Source organism: Capsicum annuum, chromosome 12 (genome assembly GCF_002878395.1).
Source record: "Capsicum annuum cultivar UCD-10X-F1 chromosome 12, UCD10Xv1.1, whole genome shotgun sequence".
NCBI classification, from domain to species: Eukaryota; Viridiplantae; Streptophyta; class Magnoliopsida; order Solanales; family Solanaceae; genus Capsicum; species Capsicum annuum.
This window is the reverse complement of record NC_061122.1, coordinates 8501970-8516243: the sequence shown is the minus strand read 5'-3', so window position 1 is coordinate 8516243 and position 14274 is coordinate 8501970. Positions and strand designations below refer to the sequence as shown.

The window sequence follows — 14274 nt, the reverse complement described above, 5'->3', positions numbered from 1 at the left end:
GGTGAAAGCCCTCACGGGCACCATTAGGAGATGTTGAGCAGAGAGAAAGAGAATGAGAGAGGCTTGTTGGCGAAAATCCTCCAGGGCGCCACTAGCCGAATAAGGTCTCCGAATGCAATTGGCCCAAGGAAGCAACTCTAGTTTACGGTCATTTACTCAATAACAATTTGTGAGAGTTTTGGATGGGAAAATCAGGCAGTTTAATCCGATATAGATGTCATAATCATTAGATTTGACTGTCATTTCCAGATAAAATTTTATTCATCTTTTTCAATGGGGACATTCATTGTCGTTTGTTTCTTCTCTATAGTTATATTTTTATCTTCTTGAGCCAGTTATCCAAATAAAATAAAAATTGTTGTCATTTTTCTCTTGTCTTTTAGTCGAAAGTCCATGTCAAAACAAATGAGAAAAAATTTCAAAACTAGCTACCAGCTTCTTCAATTGCACTAAGCAAGACAAAAGGCCAGTACATGAAAGAGACATGATTGTAAGCCGAAAAAGGGCATGCATAAAGCTTTGTCAACAGGCAAATCTGGAAACTTATGAAAATACCAAGGTTTAATGGGTTTATCTGAGAAGCACAGAAAAGCAGAGATACTGTGTTTATTTCAGAGTCACTCTTAATAATCTGAGTTTGGGTCAATGACGCGACAAAGCATGGGCAAGTGCCAGCAATCGAAAACAAAATGAAGGGAATGAACATTGGAGCAGGTGTCGGGATAGACAAGTGCTGCAAACCACCACTAAGTTTTTATTGACAAGTTTTCTTTGTTGAAACAGGGGCAAATTCGTTTCACTTAATTCAGCTACCCTTGGAAAAGCACATCCGTGAGAATTTACTTTCTGTTCAGGACCCTCCTGGAAAATGGAAATTTATTTTATGTTCAGGACCCTCCTGGAAAATGGGAATTTATTTTATGTTCAGGACCCTCCTGAAAATGGAAATTTACTTTATGTTCAGGACCCTCCCGAAAAATGGGAATTTACTTTATGTTCAGGACCCTCCTAAAAAATGAGACATTATTTTCAGAAAAATGAAGTCTTTCTTTATTATAGTCCTTATTTGGATAATTCAAGCAACATTGGTAAGGAGACACACTTCCTTGGTTTGGTAATTCAGGCGACATGGGTAAGGAGACGCACTTTCTTTTTTGGGTAATTCAAGCAACATTTGTAAAGAAACGCACTTCCTTGTTTGGGTAATTCAAGCAACATTTGTAAAGAGACGCGCTTTCTTATTTTGGTAAACCAAGCAACATTTGTGAGGAGATGCATTTCCTTATTTGGATAATTCAAGCAACATTTGTGAGGAGACGCACTTCCTTGTTTAGGTAATTCAAGCGACATTGGAAAGGAGACACACCTTCTTGTTTGGGTAATTCAATCAACATTTGTAAGGAGACACACTTCCTTATTTGGTTAATTCATGAGGCATTGGTAATTCAAACAACATTTATAAGGAGACGCACTTCCTTGTTCGAGTAATTCAAACAACATTTGTGAGGAGACGCACTTCCTTATTTGGGTAATTCAAGCGGCATTGGTAAGGAGACGCACTTCCTTGTTAGGGTAATTCAAGCAATATTTGTGAGGATACACACTTCCTTATTAATATAATTGAAGTGACATTTGCAAGGAGACGCACTTCCTTATTTCCTTATTTGGGTAATTCAAGCGGCATTGGTAAGGAGACACACTTCCGTGTTTGGGTAATTCAAGCAACATTTGTGAGGAGACACACTCCTTGTTAATATAATTGAAGCGACATTTGTGAGGAGATGCACTTTCTTGTTTGGGTAATTTAAGTGGCATTGGTAAGAAAACACACTTCTTTGTTTGGGTAATTCAAGCGACATCAGTAAGGAGACACACTTCCTTATTTGGGTAATTCAAGAGGCATTGGTAAGGAGATACACTTTCTTATTTTGGTAATTCAAGCAACATTGGTAAGGAGACACACTTTTTTATTTTGTTAATTCAAGTGGCATTGGTAAGGAGACACACTTCCTTATTTTGGTAATTCAAGCAGCATTAGTAAGGAGATGCACTTCCTTATTTGGTAATTCAATAAGCATTGGTAAAGAGACGCACTTACTTGTTTGGTAATTAAGGCGGCATTGGTAAGGAGACGCACTTCCTTATTTTGATAATTCAAGCGGTATTGGTAAGGAGATGCACTTCCTTATTTTGTGATTCAAGCAGCGTTGGTAAGGAGACGTACTTTCTCGTTTGGTAATTCAAGCGATATTGGTAAGGAGACACACTTCCTTGTTTGGTAATTCTGGCTACATTTGTAAGGAGACACACTTACTTGTTTAGGTAATTCAAGCAGCGTTGGTAAGGAGACACACTTTCTTGTTTCGGTAATTCAAGCGGCATTGGTAAGGAGACGCGCTTCCTTATTTGGTAATTCAAGCAGCATTTATAAGAGACCCATTTTCTAGTCGGAATCCCTCGCTTTAATTCTTAGGAGATGTACTTCCTAGTCTTGGTCATTCAATTTTACTCTTAAGAGATGCATTTCTTGGTCAGAGTCTTAATTCATCATTACAACATGCAAGTAGGAGTCCGCCTGAAGAACAAGGCAAATAAATGAATAATCAAGCAACAAAGTTAAGAAGCTGAAAGTCAAGCAACAAAGTGAAGAAGTTGAAAGTCAAGCAACAAGGTGAAGAAAATGAAAGTCAACAGATTGAAAAATAGCAAGTTAGGAGCCTGCCTGGAGAACAGGGTTATGAAATTGAAAATCAAGCAACAAGTTGAAGAAATTGCAAGTCAGGAACCCGCCTGAAAAATAGGGTGGTGGAACTCAAGTCCAAAAGCAGCTGCATAGATAGGATTTTTGTAATTTTATTTATGTTTTAACTTGTAATTTTCATTTTTGATGTAATGACAGATCCGCAGACCGGAACCTCGGCGGGCCTCACTCGACTCTCCAACTCGGTATAGTCCCTCTTCTTCTAACCCTTTGAGATACCTGTGACGTGATTCCCTCATAACTTCAGTAGGTGGGATGTCCTAAATCAAGACTTGGTCTCCCTCCTTCCTTCTGTTTCATTCTTTTTGAATAATGGTCGGGACAAAATTCTGTCTCGTTGTCTACTTCTTTGTCTGAAAATACTTCGTGTTTACATTCAAAGGGGGCATGATGTAGACGCCTAATTTTGTCCGTCCCCGATATCATTTTTACTTATTTTTACCTTATCCTACCGTGTACCTTCAACCATATAATTATACCCCACAAAAAGACAAAAAATAACCAAATTATAACAACCTACCCAATTAAGAATAACCATTTTTCACAATATTCTAACCAACTAGACGCTCACCTCTCTTAACGATTTTCCATGGACAAAAATTCATAGACAATACACCACTCACACCTCACAATACACGATCTGGGAACCTCACCATATATACACAGAGTTCATCTTTCATTAACTCACACCATCCCACTCACGAAAGCCACCATACGCACCTCACTGATATTTAGGAAAACTGGGATAGAAGAGAGAGTGGAAGGGAGAAGTTGAGAGAATCGGGGAGAGAGGGAACCAAGAGAGAAAATGGGCAGACGGAGTTGAGGGAGAAAGGTCAGTTCTGTATTCGGTTTACTGTTCCAGCGACGGTTTCGCTGGAAACACATCGAAACATCACCAAATCTGATTGAAATTACCAGAAAAAGGGCTACAGGCTGACGTCTGAACTTAGAATCCATTAATACCCCACTATCGATGTCAAATCAGTCCGTTAATCAGCCTTTTCTGACGAATCTGGCCGGAAAGAACATTTTCTTGATTTTCGCGGGGACTATCTCGGGTTGTTCGTCTTCTTTTTGGGTTTTGATCAAGTTGGATTTGGTTCAAATTGAGGTTCCGAATTGAAGTTCTTAGTCGCGGATTATGTCCTTTCATTGAAGTATTATTGAATTTCGAAATCTTCGAATTGAGGTCCAATCCTATCCTTTCTCTATTTCATTATTTATTATATTCGGATGCATCCAATGGTGCGTTATTTGTTGATTGATCTATGTTAGTATTGAATATTTGCTTGTTTTGAATCGTGGTTGGTTCCCTTGAGTATGGATCATATCGTGAAATGATGTCTCGTTTGAGAATTAAAATTGGTTGTTTTGGGGGCGGAAATTGAAAATCAATAAGAGTGAATATTGTAGTATTTTGATTCATTGTTTATGTTGAGCGTTGATAGTATCATGTTTAGGCCGAAACAAGTAGGCAAATTCTAGGCTTTGGGGTAGGCAACCCGTAGGATTTTAATCAAAAATCATCAAACGTTCAAATATTTATGTTTGAGTGATTTTCTTAATTTTTATCATTTTTTATTAAATGTATTCATTTAGTCGGGGAATGCCCCGAGGCTCATTGTATTTATTCACCAGGGAATGCCCCGACGTATCATGTTGGCGGCAGATGATCGTGATGAAGGTCCGAGGCGTCGGGTAGAGCGTAGTTAGGATTAGCCTAGAATAGAGTAGGTTTATATTTTCGTATTTTTTTTATTTCGGGACTGTATAATTGAACTGAACACTAAATTTTGAATTGTTTTATTTTGTTTTGCTTGATTGATTGTTTTGCATGCTTTGTGTGGTTTATATATTCGTAGTGTTTAAATTAGCCGGTATGCTCCACCAAGCGACCGTGGTCGAACCACGGGATCGAGGGGTGCCTAACACCTTCCCCTCGGTCAACAGAATTCCTTAACCAGAATCTTTGTTCGCAAACCAGTTTTAAAGAGTCAAATCGTTTTGAAAAGGATTTTCTAAAGGTGACTTGGTACACCCGATTATGCCAAGTGGTGACTCTGAGTTTTGATTGTTAAAATTCCTTTTCGGAATAAATCTTCATCTTTGTCACTTTAATAATAAAAACCCTTTCAAAACTTAAAATGAATCTTTTTGGTTAAAAAAGGTGTGTGACAAGTGGTAAAATATATATGTACATACGTTTATGTTTACATTATTATATTAAAGTGTGAAAAATTTTTGAAAACTGATTTGAACTTTTATATTTTATTAAAAACCTCCGCAATAGATAAAATTATTTAATTTTAAATAATCAAACGTTACACGTGCGAGGCACGTGCGGGTTAAACTAGTAGCTAGTCTTAAATACATCACGCGAAAAGTTGAAATTATAGAGTTGCAAAAATAAATAGACAGTCTATTTAGACATATTAAAAAGAGAAGTAAGATAAACAAATAGAAATGGAGTACTAGTAGTTCGCACCTCATATAACAATCAAATTCCTGAGCAGTGCAATGGCATAAAACTCGCGCGTACTAACCTAAGTAAGAAAATTTGTGAAACGTTTCACTTACAAATGACTGATAATTTGTAACACAGAGGTGTAAGTACCTATAACCATAATGGTTATGCCTAGTATCACAATCCCGACTATAACAACATGCTCAAATCCTACTCTTCGATAAATCCCAGAAATCTTCAAGAAGCACAAGCACGGGAGTACTAGGGAAGCTGTAACACTCAAAAATGCTCCAACAAGTGACATGAGATATCCAAATAAGGGGATAGCTAATGCTACAATGACAGTGCTAATTACTAAAGTTGTTCTGATAAGTAGGCTGCAGGTCCTTGTGTTGTATTGGATTGGAAATGCATTTTCAATACTATTTTCTAGTGGTTTTATCATCAACCCATACTTCGCAATTGGGTTGACTAGTGTGGTGTAAATTGCCACTTTTGAGCTGATTTTATTGGTGGGGAGATTTAAGGTTATTTGGGAAAGTACACCTGGACCAAACATGAGATATCCCACAATAGCCATTGATGCATAGCAGATGGTGCAAAGCAGAAAACAAACAAACATGACCTGCAAGCAATAATTTTTTAGAAATAAAATTAAATAGTTAGTTACCACTCAGTCTAAAACAGAAAAGTGAGAGTTTAATTCGATACTCCATGATCTAATTCGGTAAATGTACTTACTTACATCAACCAGCGCATAAACATAAGCTCTTGACATAATAAGTGGAATTAGTTATCAGAAGTAGAACTTAATTTCTATATAATTCTTTTAGACTATCAAGTCATCTAAAAGATAATAACGCTTAAAATAACAAAACCTAAAAGATAATTATATTATAAATTAATCTATCTATCTCAAATTATGTCACACACTTTCCTTTTTAGTCTGTTCCAAAAAGAATATCACTTCAATTGAAAATGATTCTAACTTTAAAATCTTCTCATTAACCTTAACAGAATGAATATAGTCATAATTAGAACACAAAATACGAAAGTATTGCCAATTTATATATAAGCTAAATCAGAAGTAATAAGATATGCAAAACTAATAAGGTCGTTAATATTCGAACCTTAGAGAACTTTTTTGGATTTATCATGGAAGTATATAAGGTTGGGAAAACTGGATGAGCACAGTAACAGAAGGCATAGAGGCTAATAGCAGTTGGCATTCCTTTCCAACTTATAAATTGAGTGTCATCATTTGCTTGAAATCCAATTCCATCAAATACAGCAGCCCACAAGATTGATCCAAGTAATACAATAGATGCCACCACTCCACTGGCAGATATATAAGAAAGGATGATCATATTGTTCAGCCAAACAGTGGGCAGAATAACAAAGCTTATAATAATCACAAAACATTGTTTTCCACCAATTATAAGTCCAAATATTTGAACTAATTGTATGTCTCCGAATAAGTTTTGCAAGTTATCGCCCTCTAAAATCAAGAAACCTGTTACGACCATGTAAAGTTCAACGTTCATCGTCGTGGAGACAAGCATTCTTCCAGTAATTCCAAATGCACGTTCCCCAATGTCAGGGTAACTTGTTATGGTTTGATCAATATCCATGCATCTTTGAATTAATAATCCAGTGTAATAGGTTGAGATGGCGATTATGAAGAGAAATATTAAGCTTAACCATCCTCCTGATGCTAATGCATAGGGTACTGAAAGTATGCCAACACCTGAGCAAACAAGTAACCCACAGTTACGAATTATTAGTCCAAAATATATTTGTTAATTAGTTTAGAAAATTAGAATTGCTACTCCAGAAAGGTATATATATATAGCCATTTACAGGGCAGAGCCAGGTATGGCCGAGGCAGGGCAACCAATCCCTTCTATGGAAAATCATTATGCTTATACATAGTTAAAATTATTTTATATTGTAAATTTTAACCAACTGTCACTGCAAAGCTTAGTTAATCAAGCTGTATTGAGCAGAGGAGAAAGGACGAAATTAGGAAATTTTATTAACTGTCATTCAATTTACATTGTTACAACTTGCATCTATATAGATGTATGTATATTTTATAGAACCTTCTCACCTTAACTACACTACACATTCAGCTACCAACTCATCACATATCTTATCAGCTAGCTAACAAACTTAACAAACTTACGTGCACTAGCAACTAACTCAAGAACGCAGTATACCAATGTAACAATGCACAGAGAATGATCACATTTGTTCTGTGAACTAAACTTTCAAATACATATATACAGAGAGAGAAAGGGGGTGGGGGGAGTAGATGTTGACCCGTTCGACTTCTTCGTTGATTACTTCATTATATTTGAACCTTTTAAAGAAAATCCTACCTCCATCACTAGCCATTGATCCTAATTCGTTTAAGGAAGGAATCAGGAATCCTTTGACTCAAATACCCCATATAATTAAGCAAGGAATCAGCCAAAAGTATGCCTCACAATAGGAATTCATACTAAGATCGAAATAATCAGGTGACATACAAAAGTTAGCAAAACAACCCCGAAAGACGTTAAATAAGAAGACAAGCGATAAATATAACAAAAGAGACACGATTAATTAGCATTGTTCGATCCAATTGACCTATATTTACAAAAGGAGATGAGTAATCTATTATATAAAAAAAGTAAAAATGTCGAGAGACAACCTCCCGTAACACTTATGTCTCACAAATTCCCCTCAAAAAATACTCTCAAATCCCTAAAACTACATTATGAATGCTATAAAACTAAAAAAAAAAAGCCTCTATTACAGAGTCTATAACCTTTTTTCTTACGAGAACAAAGATTAGTCAAATATAGAGAATTCATGCTTTTCTTTTTCTAAAAAGGATCCCAATTATAATTTTTTAAAAAAATCAGGACAAATACCAATATTTCGTTTGGTCATAAGAAATTTTCACTTTTTCTTCAACAAAATTATTTCACGTTATTAATAAATTATTTTTTGACCATAAAATTTCAAATACACTTTAAATATATTTGAAAAAGTGAAAACAAATCAATAATACTTGTTTTCGCTTTTCTTTTTTTCACGTATTCACCTATTTAATTATGTCTAAATACTTTAAATTATAAAAAATCTTTTCAAAGAAATACAACCAAGCACAACTTCAACTCTAATTACAATTCCAAAAAATCAAAATCAATTGATATATTTTTTTTTATTTTCCTGCCAAACGCCTCCTAGGACTTATGACAATTCCGGCCAAAAAAGAAAAAAGAAACAATAATAATATTATTAAGACACGTCTCAATCAGCCAATAGTTGTTACTTGAAACACTAAATTTACCTTTTGTACAATTGTCCAAGTAGGTAGAGCCGTCATACTCAAACCAAACAACAAACAACAAACAACCAAAAAAGGCACAGAGCGTCTAATAATTAATGTACAGATAGTAGTATTTTAATAAATAAAATTCACTTTTTGTAGGAAAAATACATACTTTGTTCAATTTATCTCTTAAATTGGCACCAAATTTAAAAAAAAATATCAAAGTAGATATTTAAATTTATGATTTTAAATCAAATATAATATAATGTATCACATAATCTTTAGTCTTGTTGCCATAAGTGATGTTGGAACTGAACAGAGTTACCCAATAAAAAAATCGACATATTTCAAAAAAAAAAAAAAATTAAAATAAAAGATATTACTTAAATTGAAATAGAGAAAATATCATTTAAATAGTAACTTATTATTTATGAGAACTTTCTTTTCAACTGCCTATGTTTGCTTATTTTAAATAATTTTAAAAATTGTCTCAACTAAGAAAGCTTTTAAAAAATAATACTTGTAAAAATTCATATAAGATCAATAATATCTTAGGAATGATTATAAATATTTGACATTTCGTTAATGGAAAATAAGTATTTGAAGAAACTGTCACTAAAATAATAATTTTCAAACTTGAATTTCAAAAATAAGAAGAATAAACGTGAAGGACAGCCATAGTGTATTAAAGCCAGTGGCGGAGCCACAGCCGACGAAGGGTGGTCAGATGAACATCTTTAGTTCGAAAATTTTTTCGAGTATATAGGTTAAATATAGATATTTATGGTTGTATACATGTTGTTGCACACTCTTGATAAGCTAGAGAAACATAGTTCAGTGGTCAAGAGTGTGCATTTCTGCATCAACAACTTGGGTTCGAACCTTGACATGTGCAACAGTGCTTTATTTATTTATTTATTTATTTTTTTAAACAGTTCTTTGCCCAAAGGAAGGGACAATATAAACACCCTTCACCAAAAGTCTGATTTCGCCAATGATTAAAGCTTCGATGGTGCTCGAAATTTAGAGGACAGAAACACAAGCTTTAGTATTATATTACAGCCTTACGTAAAATAAAAATATTTATTTGTATTAAATAAGTTAAAACTCTCTTGTCAAAAGTCGACTTTTGGCTACCAAGTAGGGGACTACGTATATGCTTTGTGTAAGTTTTTTGTTAATAAGTAGAGTAACCTATGTATATGATACCAAGTATATCTATTGTGTTCTTAAAAGGGAGTGAGCCGTTTTGGTTGAAAAGAAATACCAGAATTGACTTAATGAAAACAAAAATTATTCTTCTAAACTCATGTCTGTTTTGTGCTGTTTTTCGTGATTAAAAAAATATAAAAAAATTGAAACCCATTTGTTTAAAAGTAAACACAAAGCAAAAGATAAAAGGCACAAAGTAACTATTAGAAATTAAAGAAGATGAGAACCTGACAAAGCATTGAGTCCATTGAAACAAGTTCTTGAAAAAGAGGTTGGTCCTGAAATGGAGTGTTGAATACCATTCTCCTCCACTCCAAGAATAGGAGTACTATTATTATCTTCAATTCTGTCATCATTTTGTAATTTGTGATAGCAATTTTCATTGAGAACTAGTAGCCCCACTCTTATACTTGACGAGTCATTGTTAAATTTAGGCTCCATGATTAGAATTCTTCTTCTTAAGTCTTCCTCTTCTTCCTATATTTGTATGTAATAATCATATAGAAGAAGAGAAAGAGAGGTAGAAAACTTCTTGTGGGTGAAAAGCTACAGGAATTGACTCTTGTGATAAGATAGGATGTTGTTGTGTCTAAGGTTACGTGTACCTGAACTGTCACCGTGAAAAACAAAAAGGTAAACAACATAAATATAACACTTTGCTATCTTATTACTTTCTCTCAATTTTTATATTAATTACTTAATATCCCGGATATGATTCATAAGTTTGGTCCTAATACATAACCAACAGGTACATAATTACTAAACTAATTGACTATAAAAATAGAAAAAAATGATATGAAATTAAATGATAGAGCAATTAATGAGATTTTAATTGAGATATGTCTCTTGAATCCCTAAAAATTAGTAACAACTTCATAATTAAAATTTTAATCACCATAATTAACATTCTCAAATCATAATTCTCCCAAATGCTCTAAAATCAAAATGTGCACAAAATACAAAACTAAATCAACAAAAAATGTCAGAAAAATTTATACGTACCTAATCCAAAATATATAATTGATGATGATACATAAGATACGACATATAGTTTTAGATGAACTATAAATACAATACATATGTATCAGCTGTATCCAATATTTTGAATATATCAGTTGCAAAATAATTCATAACAATTTCAAAATTTAGTATGTATCAGATATAATGATATATCTCTTAAAAATTGATTTACGCATCATAATAAATGTATCAAGTGTAAACTAACCCAAATTACATGCAATTTCTTATAATGTATCATAAAATAATGCAATGTGTCGTTAAAATCAGATATATGTATTCGGCATATTAATGTATCAGGTTTACAAGAACCAAAACACATATAAATATTAGTATGTATCAGAAAGCCTGCAATGTCTCTTATGTATCAAAAACCTTAGAACTATGTATCAAACTCAGTAAAGTGAATGTATCAAATATTAAAAAAGAATCTAAATCACATATAAATTTCAATATGCATTGGAAAGCATGCAATGTCTCGGTGTATTAAACTTATGTGTCGGATTCACTTCAAAATATGTAATTCATACCTTTGATAAATAGTTTCTTTTTGTAACTTGCTTTCTTTTCTACTTTGTAGATACAACAATAGTCTTTATGACTACTACCAGTAGCCTCCCGTAATTTCTTCTTCATATTCGGATAAATTTGAAGAAAAAAGTTAATGAAGATTGTAAATTTGAAAACAAATTAACACAATTGTTAATGGAGAATTTGAAAATTTTAAAAAAGTTAATTACGATGGTAAATTTGAAAACAAATTTATAAAAAAAGTTATGAAAACAAATTAACCTCCAAATAAATTTGAGGAAAAAAGTTACTGGAGGTTGTAATTGGAAGTTGAAGTTTGAATATGTTGAAGTAGTGGATGATAAGATGATAATAGATTGTAATTGTTGAATTGATAAATTTGTCAGATATTTTACCTTGATTTTGGGCGAGTTTTAAGGAGCATGAGGTACAAAAATAGGGTGAGTTGTAATATATTAGCAAATATTAGGGTTTTATGAATTAGAAGGAATTTTTTAAATATATTTAGTAAGATGGTATTTAAAGTATTATAAAAAAGTTAAGGTGTTGACTTATGTAATTTTTTCTAAAAAATAAATAAATAAGAATTGTCATTGCTAAGTCAATTATATGAAGCTACAGATTTTGTCAATACATATAATCTCATCTCAAACCATATTCTACACAAAATAAACATGTTTAAAATTTTTATGTGTATTACTAATTATAAAATAAAATGTCTCTAAAAATATAAGAGCTAAGATAACACATAATTGTGTTGATATGACTAGGGATATATTCCATTCATTGATATCATATTATGTAGATTTTCTTCAATTAGAAAGAAGCAAGCAAGCAAGAAAAGACTAGTAATTCGTCTGTCTCCTTGTTTATTTTGCTTGTACTTTTGCATGATGTTGCAGAATATAGTAGCGTACAAAAAAGGAGCAGGCTGACATGATAGACCACGTTGATAAATTTTCAGAGGGTCCCCACACACTTAGGGATGCGTTTGGTACGCTCTATAGGATAAGTAAAAATATCTTATGATGTGGGATATGTTGTGAGATTATTTTGTTCCTACTCATTGAGTTGTAATTCCATCATTTTAGTGTAAATAATGAGATAAAATAGTTCCGAAGTTAAGTCATACCTTATACCAAACATGAATAGGGTTAATCCCAAACCTTATTCCGGAATTATTCTTTTTATCCATTCTAACCAACAATCCTTTAGTGTATCTTAGATTTCTGTACTAAATTCGTGATTTTATCAAAGACGCAATTGGACTATTATCATTAGAGTGGCAGCATCAAATTTGAATTCAATTTGCTTCACTTCTTAATCAGTACGCCAGAACGAGTCCAGGAAAATGGTGTTGAAACAATACAAAATCGAAAGGATAGAGAATAGGGGTTTAAAGTAAATAGAATCCAACTATGAATTGGTTAAAACTTCTTCATATTCCTATTATTAACATTAACTAGAATATTATACGTGTGTTTTACGTAATTATACACAAGAACGAAGAATAGTACAACAAAATAGTAATTGAAGATAAAAAAGAGGAAAAAATTAAGTTGCATAGAAAACATGAGGCCTTAATTATAAGACATAGCTATAGTTCTAAAATTTACCTAACACAACTATATGTAGGGTTTGTAGCATCTCTCTCTCCGTATCTCTCCTTCTCTCGCTCACGCTCTCCTCCCTCCTCTCCCTCCTGTCCCTCTCCCCTCCCCTCTCCCCCTCTCTCTCTCTCTCTCTCTCTCTCTCTCTCTCCTCATTTTCTTGCCGCGGTGATGGAAGAGTTGTATATGTATTTATTGTATGTCTTAGGTATAAGTATTTTGATTTAGATATATGTACCGACTGTATATGTATCAGTTTAATATGTTTTAGCTATAGGTATAATGCAAGAGTTGTATATGGATCAATATGTATAGGTCTTATATATTTTGATCTCTGTTGTAATATACATACAAATACAATACAAATACAATTGAACTGTGTCATTATACGAATCAATATGTCATATGTTAATCAGGTTGATCTCCTCTCTCCTAATCTTGCTCGCCTCTCTTATCTCTCTTTCAGTCTCGTTCACCACTCTCAACATTTTAACGCTCACATCTCTTCTTTCTCTTCCAGACTCGTTCTCCACTCTAATCCTTTTAACGCTCACCTCTCTCTCCTTGTCTCGTTCACCACTCTCCTCCCTTCACATGTATATATGAATTGTAATTAATAAACTATAGTTATGATCTCCCCAACTAAGTTTAATCCTTAGCTATTTTAGAAACTTAGCCTAAAATAAATGTTATAGCTATGTAAATGATAAAAATTAAAATTGTAACTCAAATATATTGTTGGATGTTGTGTCTAAGGGATCGCCCAAGGGCTTTAAGGGCCCGGGTCCCGGTCCGATTGGGTTTTGAATTTGGGCCCGGTTAATCCGAACTGGACTCAACCCGATTAGGGCCCGTTGGTTAATCGGCCCGGCCTAGCCCGAATAAGCCCATTTAATTTTTTTTTTTTTTAAGATTTTGGAAAATTGGGCCAAACTAGCCGTTGGCCCAACGACTATAACGGCTAGTTTGGGCCCAAATATAAAAAAAAAGTCTTTTTTTTAATTTAAAATTATTTTTTAATCGCAAAAAAAATTCTATAAATACCCTACACTTTCAAATCATTTTCCACACAATTTTTCATCCTCTCAAGTCTCAAATCTCATTCTCTCTCAAATCTCATTTCTCAATTCTCAAACATTCTATATATTTAATTTCTAAAGTGCTCACTTTAATTTTTTAATTTTGCGATTACTAAATACGAGTGGAAGTTTCTAAAGTCGCAACCTTTGGATACTTCCAAAATTTGGTATTGTCGTTCCATCTCTTACTTTTAATTTATAATTAGTGTATTAATTATTGAATATTTATTTTTATTACTTTTTGTGTATTTTGAATATTTTTTAGTTTGATTTAT

The 14274-nt window shown here is 33.2% G+C and overlaps 1 protein-coding gene across 1 annotated transcript; it reads right to left on the bottom strand.

Moving 5' to 3' along the window:
- Positions 1 to 5194: 5194 nt before the first annotated feature.
- LOC107851328 (amino acid transporter AVT1I) lies at positions 5195 to 10501 on the bottom strand. The gene is made up of 3 exons (XM_047400711.1): positions 9990 to 10501; positions 6359 to 6975; positions 5195 to 5853 (listed from the first exon to the last, which is right to left on the bottom strand). Exons 1-3 carry the CDS (start codon positions 10201 to 10203, stop codon positions 5338 to 5340), a joined length of 1347 nt encoding a protein of 448 aa, XP_047256667.1. The 5' UTR covers positions 10204 to 10501; the 3' UTR covers positions 5195 to 5337.
- Positions 10502 to 14274: the final 3773 nt, after the last annotated feature.

Coding starts and splice junctions, on each gene's coding strand:
- LOC107851328 (XM_047400711.1), bottom strand. CDS start 10,203: ATGGAGCCTAAATTTAACAATGACTCGTCAAGTATAAGAGTGGGGCTA. Junction 6,976..9,989: donor TGGACTCAATGCTTTGTCAG/GTTCTCATCTTC, acceptor TTGTTTGCTCAG/GTGTTGGCATACTTTCAGTA. Junction 5,854..6,358: donor ATCCAAAAAAGTTCTCTAAG/GTTCGAATATTA, acceptor TATTGCTTGCAG/GTCATGTTTGTTTGTTTTCT.